The sequence below is a fragment of the Puntigrus tetrazona genome, chromosome 12 (genome assembly GCF_018831695.1).
Source record: "Puntigrus tetrazona isolate hp1 chromosome 12, ASM1883169v1, whole genome shotgun sequence".
NCBI classification, from domain to species: domain Eukaryota; kingdom Metazoa; phylum Chordata; class Actinopteri; order Cypriniformes; family Cyprinidae; genus Puntigrus; species Puntigrus tetrazona.
The window spans coordinates 16,077,740-16,087,980 of NC_056710.1; the positions used below are offsets into that span (position 1 = coordinate 16,077,740).

General features: G+C 37.2%; 1 protein-coding gene across 3 annotated transcripts; it reads right to left on the reverse strand.

Annotated features, from left to right (window-relative positions):
- Positions 1-272: 272 nt before the first annotated feature.
- Positions 273-9,745, reverse strand: gprc5c (G protein-coupled receptor, class C, group 5, member C). Of its 3 annotated transcripts, XM_043254180.1 has the most exons (6): positions 9,439-9,744; positions 5,789-6,837; positions 2,671-2,771; positions 2,346-2,468; positions 1,693-1,736; positions 273-835 (listed from the first exon to the last, which is right to left on the reverse strand). In XM_043254180.1, the coding sequence occupies exons 2-5, from the start codon at positions 6,831-6,833 to the stop codon at positions 1,731-1,733; spliced, it is 1,275 nt and encodes a 424-aa protein (XP_043110115.1). In that variant the 5' UTR covers positions 6,834-6,837; positions 9,439-9,744; the 3' UTR covers positions 273-835; positions 1,693-1,730. The 3 variants fall into 3 exon arrangements, with proteins under 3 accessions (XP_043110115.1, XP_043110114.1, XP_043110116.1); XM_043254179.1 differs by lacking the exon at positions 1,693-1,736; XM_043254181.1 differs by lacking the exons at positions 1,693-1,736; positions 2,346-2,468 and having other exon boundaries at positions 9,439-9,745.
- Positions 9,746-10,241: the final 496 nt, after the last annotated feature.

Consider the following 10,241-nt stretch of genomic DNA (forward strand, 5'->3'; position numbering starts at 1 on the left):
ATCAGCATTGCCTATGTAAATGTCATCACTGGTTACTGTGAAGGGAATTTTCCATTCGACTAACTTCCCTTTCGAAAGTTATCCCGATGACGTCCCATACACAAAGTCTCATATTAAAGGAATTCAAAAACAGTATTTTCTTACACAGAAAGTCACTGTTCGTAACCAGAGCACGATGAGTTAATAATAAATATACTTGAATTACCCATTCGGTCAAATTTTAATATCTATTATCATCGATAAACAGAATATTTGCATCTGGTTTCAAAAGGTTTTCTGTTCAGATTGAGTTTAATTCTACTTACAATAAATACAAAGTTGTGAAATGATCAGTCTCGAACGGCTGCACCAAAATATTTGTGATTGCACATTTTATATATGTGATTTAAAGCTTAGGCATATGCATGGTGTCGCTACACCTATGTTTACAGTGGTAGAAGCAGCATTTCAGTCCTTATACAGCGTGACAGAAAACCAGCACACATTTATTTTACAGTCCTTTGCTGGTCTGTGTTTCTTAGTAAACACAGCTGGTAGCATTGCAGTAGTCTATACAGTCATTGGTACAACTAATAGTTTTAATGTGTCCCATGCGCGACCAAGCCACACTGTACAATGTCTCAGTGTCTTCGTTGGCTTTCAGTTGAGCAAACAAACTCATTGTTGCTCGGTTAGTCTGGAGTTCACAGAAGTTGGTCTATGTAGTTGACCACAGAGATGATGAAAAAAAAACCCAACTAAATCATAAATCTTAATTTAGAAACACCAGAACAAAAAAAAAAAAAAAAAACAAGTCGATGTGAGCTGATCACTGGGGTCTTCTGTTGAAATTTCCCTACAGCAAGAAACAGAGGAAATATTAGATTACTTCTGTAAAATAAAATACTGTCACAAATAAAGTCAACTATATAAAAAAAAACAAAAAAATGTATTTTTAGCCATTTTCAGTTTTTGGTTAAACTTGATAGCGCTGTCAAATGATTAATCGCATTCAAAATAAAAGTTTTTGTTTACATAATATATGTGCGAATGCTGTGTATATTTATTATGTATATAAAATACAAACACAAACAGTATAATATATATATAAATATTTGCAGTATTATATATATATATATTCATAAAATGTATATTATATTGAAACATTTTCTTAATATATACATGCATGTGTTTGTATTTACACAGTTCGTCCTCCTATATTAAAACAAAAACTTATTTTGGACTCAATTAATCATTTGACAGCACTAAAACTAAAACAGAAATAAAAAGTAATAAAACTTTACAGACATAAAAAACAGCTTTACTACACTATAAACAGAATATATAAACAAAAACAAAGGATTTCAATGACACTAAAATAATACGGTTTAAATAAAAAATAAACAAATAAGAAAAAAAACCAAATACAAATAAATATAATTAAAGCTGTAAATACCTTGAAAACATTGCACATTTTAAGTAATCCAATTGCAAATAATCACATATAATATTAGGCATATATTGTGCTATAAAATATAACAAATAAAAAATTAATACATATATTAGTGTAAAAGTGATGTTGTAGCAGTGACAGAAAGAGGAAATAAGTAGCAATTAGAATACAAACAGATGCCTTCTGTCACAGAGGTGAGCAACAAAAAAAAACCCTTGAAATATAATGTGTTTTTTTTAATGAAAAGCCAAAAAACATACAGTTTAGTTTATTAGATCTGATTCCTTCTTCCACCCCCTCATACCTTACAAAAAAAAAGATGAAAATAAAAATAATTAACACAACAAACACAGACAAAAAATGGCCTTTAAATTCCACCATTCCAGACAGAAGGTTAAAGTGTCACCAAGTGCATTTTAGGAATGAAAGCAGATCTTGAAGAAAAAAAAAAGAAAGAATTCCCTACAGACATGTGTAATCGAGAGAGAGAGAGAGAGAGAGAGAGAGAAAGAGAGAGAACCAGAAGACCAAGTAATTCGAGAAGAAAAGTTTAAGGACAGAGTCTGTTCTCTTCACCAAAAGGTGTTTTGTGTGGGTGGTTAAGGGCTTAATTTCATCTAACAATCAGTAATATGCACATTTACCCGTTGATTAAACTAATGGCATTTACAGGCAACAAAAACATCCCCTTTCACATCAAACACACCAATTAACATAATGAGCAATTTTGAAACATTTTGTTTTTATACAGCACCCTTACAAAACTAAAAGGAAGCTTTCCGATCAACAAGATCATTAGAAAGTATGTCAGTATGCATGCACGTTGAAAAGGAAGGAAGAAAGCTAAAAGTGAAAGGGAGGTTTAGAGACAGCCAAAGCAATCAACACAGCATCAGTGACGCTCTGCACATACATTCGTATATATTTGTCTCATATCGTCAAGTTGTGTGGAGGGGCTGGTGTGGCCGCTCTGGACCCTGGGAGGAGTGCCTGTGGATGCTCGTGGAATTATATTGTCATATGATTCCTTCTGTGGCTACAGCCGAAAACAGTCCAAATAGACATGTCAGGTGAACACACAAATGCACAAAAACATTCGGTCTACAACACAGATATGTATATAAGGCTCTATTGTGGACTTTGGAATTCGTTGTATTTGATATTTTTGTTTGTGAACACCGAGCGTGAGACTTGCTGGTTGTATGCATATTCAAATCAGTAGTAAAATATGTACTCACATTGACCACTCCTTTGGTGATGATGGCTAGCTCTGTCGGTTGGTAAACACAACTTCGGAGTTGGCCGTTATAACCACTGTATGGGGACACAGGCTTATTACCTGAGAAAACGGATGTTAAAACAGAGAGGTTAGCTGTAACACACGCGACATCCATACATACACACACTTAATGAGACAGCAGAAATGACAAAGCTACTATATCCCCCTAAATAATAATAGTAGTAGAAAAACGTATTTCAGATTTGTTATTACTGTTAAAGTAAAACTAAGATATATAAATAAATACAGATACTAAAACTAATATTATATTTATAATATATTAACTAATATATATTTATATTTATTACACACACACACTAAAAAAAACTACAGTGGAAATAGAAAAGATTATTATTATTAATTATTAATTAATAAAACACCTAAATGACTAAAATAAAAAATGAAGAACAAATATAAATGTATAAATACACATTTAAAATATAACATTAAAATATATACTATATTAAATGTAGTAAAAATAATAAAAAATAATTAAATTACTTTTGTTACTAAATTATGTCACTAAAATGCGCAGATTAAATTAAACTAATAGCAAATATTCACAAATAAGAACTGATTATATTATAGACCGGGGTCATAAATGCCATTGTTCATCAATTGTTGTGTAACAATATACGCATTCCAAGGATGAATGCGAGAATGAAAAAAGAATCTGTGAAACAATTGCAAAGTGCATGTAAAAATGTACCTTTATATGTAAAACAAAAATTGACAATTAATATATATTAATATAAAAACCTGAAGACTGGGACTGGAGCAATGGCTGCTGAACATGTATTGTACATGTATGTATTTGTAAAACTCTACAAAATGTATGTTTTTACTGTATTTTCGATCAAATTAAATAAAATGCAACCATGTTGAGAAAAAAACCCCCAAAACATTCCTTACCTTATATATTATTCTATAACATTTTTACTTATAATTTATAACATTTACTCTGGAGGCAACAATAAAACAATGTTATGTTTCCAAGAAACTAGATATGTGGCTTTATTTTAATCACAGTCACTTAACAAGTATCTTGTGTTATCTTAACAACAGATATTACATGCATTTAGATGGCATATGACACAGCGAGGTGTGATAAGGCTGAAATGATGCAGTGGGGCAGAAATGTCCTCTTGCTCTGTGAAATACCTAACACTGATGATACTGTTGCCACACCTCAGTCTCCTTGGAGACATGCTAATGTAAACACACGCTTCAGGGTCTCTACAGAGAGTCAGATAGGAGTACCGTGTGCTCCTATTGACTCATGATAGGGTGGGAAAGGGCCTCCATTTTGCTCTGATTGTTCATTTACTAGGGAGATATGATTCCTGAACTTTCCAGCACTCCCTGTTCAGTACGAACAGAAAAAAACCCATAGCTGCTATGCAAATATTGATGAAGATGAGGAAACGTTATATGTACGGTACGCTATTGATAGATGATTGAATAAATGTGACCGTAAGTTACTGGTTGAGCAAACAGTCGGATATTGTTGATATACAATAGAAAGGCTTGACCCATAGAATGCGCAAATGCATGGAAACTCTGGGTGCAAGTTCATGGACATCAAAAGGCAAAAGACATTTGCATGTTTCGCTGCAGGAAACAAGCAGGTGCAAAGACAAAGACAAAAGAGACGCAAACAGGGACAGACAGATAGTGAGAAGACGGGGAGGAAGAGAGGACAGATGAACAGCGTGTTCAGTGCGGGACGATCAGATATTAGGCCGAGTGGATTCAAACATCAGCATATCAAATTCAAGTGTGTAAGCAGCAGTTATCGGTGAAATTCAGCCCTGTTTCCAGCATGTTCTGCAGCTTCGTCCTCTCTCAAAGTCACACGCTCCCTCTCCTCTCAGTGTATGTTAACACACGCAGACATATTGGGTTTCCGTATCATAACTGGAACGATTAGTTTAATTCAGAAACACTGCAAGGAGCAAGATTAAAGGCGCGAGGTTACATTTAGATGCAAAAACGTTAGAGTTAAAAACGCAGAATTCATATGATGTTTGCTTGGGTCCATTTACAGTTCTGGAACATTTGCACCCAGCAATAGAGCCTGCAATATTTACATGAAATGTTAAAACAGACACTCCTACCTATAAAAGCCTGATTTCAGACTTATTACAAAACATTGCAGAATGGATCCCAATTAAACATATCCTCCCCAGCTGTTGAGACTGTTAGCTTTATCCAGTTTTCTCTGAGAGGTCAACAGCAGTACTTCCGCAACAAAGAAATACTTGTTTATAACTGCTATTTGAATATTAATGGAGTTATGAAAAACTAGATAAAAGGTCATTTCAGAATTGTATCTGTCAAATGTAAATAGCGACAAGAACCACTGTGTAAAGAATGATCACAGATACACTACTGCTCAAAAGGTTTGGGGTCAGTAGGATTTTGTTATATTTTTATTCAAAAAGTTAGCATTTAAGGTATAGTTCACCCAAAAATAAAAAAATTCTGTCATTAATTATTCCCCCTCATGTCGTTCCAAACACCAAAGACCATTCATTTATCTTCAGAACGAGATAGATGTTAAAGGCCCAGAAAGGTATGATAGCTCACGACCATGCATGGTACTCGCATGAATGTTGAATATTTTGTGCAACAAATGTATGCTGGTAGCATCGTTCGTTTAAGGTTAAACCACTGATTTCACACGGACTGATTTAACAATGTCCTTACCACCTTTCTGGGACTGGGACAGAAAGCTTATCTTAATTTGTGCTTCGAAGATAACAAAGGTCTTACAGGTTTGGACGACATGAGGGTGACAGAAAAACAGTATTTCCATTTCCCCAAATATATGACAAATGTTTTTTGTAGCTTTAAATACAAATATCTGAAGGATTGTGTAATACTGACCTAAATAAATGTATAAGTTTACAGCAAAAACAAACAAACAACCTTATCAGACTGATGGTCACATAAACACACTTAATGATATGAACACTGATATATTATGGATCCCCAATTAAAACTAGCTTGTAAACTTAGATAATAAGCAATGATGATAAAGTAAAAAAAGAATACTAAAGTAAAAACTCATTTACCTGCATTGGGCTCATCCATAGAGAAGGCCTTGTTCTCCATATATATGCTCTGTGCACTTTGCTCCTTCAGAATGTTCTCGTACCCTCTGCTGGGGTACAGATTTTCCTCAACAGCAGTATCTTCATCTTCATCACTCAGGCTACACACCGCTGGCACAGTGTGGAGCAGCAGAAACACCCATGCGTTTGCCACCAATGCTATAGCCAATGTGGGGTCATCCCATGTCGGCCCACCGTGCTTTTTGTTCCCGTACACATACATGACAATCCACGCCACCCAGATGCCCACCGAAAGCAGTCCTGTGACCAGGATGAAGGCTCCATCTTTGCGCCAACGCTTGTGCTTACCTGCAAATATGGGAACGGATGCCACCATGACCGCCAATAGTAGATTTAGTACGTAAATTAGCGCCATGACAAAATCCTGGTTTTCGATATTACAAGGAACAGGGGGAGCAGAAGCCAGAATTCCAGTGATGTTAGTTGGGTATCGTACAATAGTAATGATTAGCCATTCGGTGTTGATGACAACTTCTACCAGCCAGAGTCCCAGAGCCCCCAAGCACCAGACCCAACCTCTGGGCGCCGAGTTTCTCCTAGCTAGTATGTTCAACCTGATGGCTTGCATGAGAAGGCAAGAGAAGCCTCCGGCGAACAGCACGCCGAAAAGGAAGCGGCGTGATGCGCAGGTAGCGAAGTTTCTTCCAACGATGAAGGCGAATGTGAGCGCAAACAGTCCAAACGTGAAGATGAGGAAGCCTGCGTGGAGCCCCAACGAACTTCTCCACTTCCTGTCAGTGACGAAGGGAAGGCTGGCTAGGAGCACGATCAGAAGAATCAGGGATGCCACCAAACCAGCAGCTGCAAATGCCTCAACTACAACACCCCAGACTGACGTAAGGTCACAGAGGTTGAAATACAAGGAGTCCACATTATCTCCACAGCCCCTGGGGATCGTAGTCTGGGCCAGTGATCCAGGAAAGACGCATAAGGCAATGAAGAGTAGGGGACGAAAACGGTGGGATTTGGAGGTGAGGTGATCCATGTTTCTAAGAGAGAAAAGCAAAAATGATCATGCGATTAGGAGTTACAGATTGAATAAAAGGGTAGATGATACTGTGATATTACCTCAAAATCCTCCCCTTACACACCCAGTGAGGGAGTGACAACGTCAACAACGTAACAATATCAAAGCCATTAAAATGTCACTCACAGGTTCATGCTTCACAAGGGTGGCCCACCCTGGCCATTAGGCTCTAAAGGTGAGCACTTTGAGCTAGCTAAATTACTTTGGGCATTACAATGATTATGGGCAACAGGAATGCATAAACGGAGTGTCTATTAACACTAAGTGCAAAAAAACCCACCTTGTTGGCAGAGACTATTTCAGCTAACTCCATGCACCAACGTGTGATTGGCCTAGTCAACATTACAAAAGAAGGTTGACTATTGTTAGTTCCGGGGCATAGATGGTAAAACGTGTGTCATACTCATTGTGACGAAATCAGGGTAGGTGTAGGGAGGGCTTTATTATCTTAAAAATTTTACATTAACTCAATAATTTGAGTTAAAATTAAAAATGTACACTCATTACGTTATTTTTGTTTGATTGATCTTAGTCCTCAATCAGTAAAGCCAGTTCGGAATTAGCAGAAAACTGCCATCACCTGTTTTCAGATCAGCATCTTTTATGCTGTTTTATAATGCACTACAATACTGAGCTGCAGATAATTTGCAATAAGCTGTATAAATAGCCGCTGCCTAACTTAAAAATCAAGTTTCAATTTACACAACCATTAAAACTCAGTATGAAAAGTCTGTTGAGCACCAAATTAGCATATTACAATGATTTCTGAAGGATCACGTGACATTAAAACTCCACAAACTGCAGGTTCCTGGTTCATTTTGAATCAGACATTTCCCAAAAGAATGAATCATTTAATGAGGAATTCAGTTATGGACTCTAAAACGATTCACTACCTGAATGGGTCTGATTCATCTAGCGAGACCGCACCTCAGGAGCACACATTAATCTTAAGAGCTGAAATTCGGAGCTTACCCAGATTTGTCTGTTAATCATTAATTGGACTTTCGAAGAAACTGATTTTCTTAGTTCCACTTTTGAAACTTTGAAAAGAGTGATTCGGTGAAAAAATTTCAAGTGGCCCGTGAGCTCTTCAAAACCTTTAAGTTTCACTGTACTTCTTTCATTTGCTAACTTGTATGAAAGGTACAGTGTATTAAAAATTCCATTAACAGTTTCTATTGTGCTTTGATGATTAACCGCAATTAATCAAATTCCACTGAACTGCAAACACAATCTCATCACAACCTGGAAGTGAGAGCGTTTCGGAGTGACGAGACCATTCATTGTTAACAGATTGTGTCCGTTTGATCACATTATACTGATTTCATTACTTGATCAATACTTTCCCCTGAGGAATCAGAGCACTCTTTCAGGAACTGCTGAAGTACAGTTTGTGCTTCACTCAAGCTAGTTGCTTTCATAACCGATGAATAAATGCTACTTATTTTAGTACATAAATTTCTATGCACTGGAAGAACTCTTTTGGCAAATCGCACAGTCATTCAATGTAAAAGGCGGCTGAATTAATGAACACCATTAAAAATAACCATGACATGAGCTCAAGGTCTTAGAGTTGTTCACCTGCTGGACGGTTAAACTGCCAAGCTCCAGCAAAGGATTACAGTTTAAGTGTTGTTTCTTACATTCTACCCTGTTTAACCACGTCACTTTACGAGACATTCAACAAAGCATACTTTTACTTCAAGCACAAAAATAAAATAAGGAGCGGGCTCTTCATTCCACGCCTTTTAAGCCAAATGGCTTCTGTGCTTTTCTCACATGGGAAGACTTCCAGTGAAGAGCATTTCAATTCTATGCATTCCTTGTAGTTCTTTACTATGTATCGTATACTCTTGTACTTAATATACATATTGTGATATTTTCTTTAATATTATTAAATAAATAATAAACTGTTACAACACACACCCACTCAAATATATAGTGCTACCTCTACATGAAGTGTAGTGATTAAATATGACATTTTCAGTAATGTCATGAAACATTTTTGCAAGGTTTAAATAAATTTTTGGTTGTTTGCGTTATATATTTTATCCACGTTATTTAACAAGCTCGTAGTGACATACAGCCGTTTGAGCCAATCACGTGACTCAGTCCGTTACAACGCACCAATCAGATCTCAGCACACACAGGCATCCGCGTCTGAGACTCACTGGGCGTCTCACCTGAGCAGGTGAACAAAGATTCTCTTCATTGCTTAAACATAACGGGATAGTTTGACAGCTAAAGATGAGTTTAAATTGATGCATATCCCTTATAGCATTAATTAAACCGCCATGTAACTGCAGTGCAACAACCCTCAAAACAAAACATGTTAGTAAACTGAGTGGCGACTAAATAAACGTGCTATTTTTGCCAACACATTTATAAACAAACCAGATCAATGCTCTTGCAATTGCTTAAAATGGGTTTGAAGCCCGAAGCACGGGCAATTTATATCAGTAAGCCACAAAAAAATAAAGCACACGCCACAAAAATATTGTAAAAGTGCAAATCTTTTTGCGAAAACACACGCACGCACGAGAAACTAACAAAACAAACTCACCTTTTGCGGTCAGACGCAGATACGGTGTCGTTTCTCGGTCACTGTTTGGTATACGAGTACAATTTACCTGTTCCAGCAAGCGCAGGAAAATAAATAAGACATCGCGACGCCAAAATGTGTCGGAGAGCTGAGGTGAGGTATTAAACCCTGAAGAAAAAAAAACAATGTTCCCTTTGTATTCCAGGCAAATAAACCTTCAAAAAGCTTCAAGGATAGTCGAGGGCAAACACTCGGCGAGTTTTGATAGCTTTGTTAGCGCCAGTGATGTGACTCAAACTCTCAGTTTTTCTCTCTCTCTCTCTCTCTCTCTCTCTCTCTCTCTCTCTCTCTCTCTCTCGCGCGCGCGCGCACGCACGAGCTTGCACGTCCCTCTCTCGCTGTCAATGTCGGGAGCGCGCCTGCTTTTACTACCTGAAAAAAACAAAAAAACAAACTGAGAAAAGGTATCATAGTGGCACCTTAGTGAGCCATTTATGGTGGGTATTAAGTGTTTCTGTCTGCTCCAGATCCACGCAGCACATGACAAGGGCCATTACTAAGTTTACTACTAGTCTGTGGTAATTTGAGGCCTCAATGCCGTGGCTTTGCCCAGCACCAACCTACACGGGGAAAGCTGACAATGGCTTTGTTTCTTTTCCCTTTTCTGCGCTTACTTCTGGGTCTAAATAGAGATGAAAAGAGGCGAAACGAAGACACGGGCCGAATCTTCTTCCCTTCTTTCATGCTGCTCGTTTAAAATACACAGAAATGTTATTCTTATATGCTCAAAACACATTACTTGTTTGTCGCTGTAATATTACCTA

What these genes read in the sequence shown, in the direction of transcription:
- gprc5c (XM_043254179.1), bottom strand. Translation starts at nt 6,833, where the DNA reads ATGGATCACCTCACCTCCAAATCCCACCGTTTTCGTCCCCTACTCTTC. An exon ending in TATGGATGAGCCCAATGCAG is followed by an intron (nt 2,772 to 5,788) that starts GTAAATGAGTTT and finishes CCGTTTTCTCAG; the next exon opens with GTAATAAGCCTGTGTCCCCA. An exon ending in TGAGACAAATATATACGAAT is followed by an intron (nt 836 to 2,345) that starts GTATGTGCAGAG and finishes TTCTTGCTGTAG; the next exon opens with GGAAATTTCAACAGAAGACC.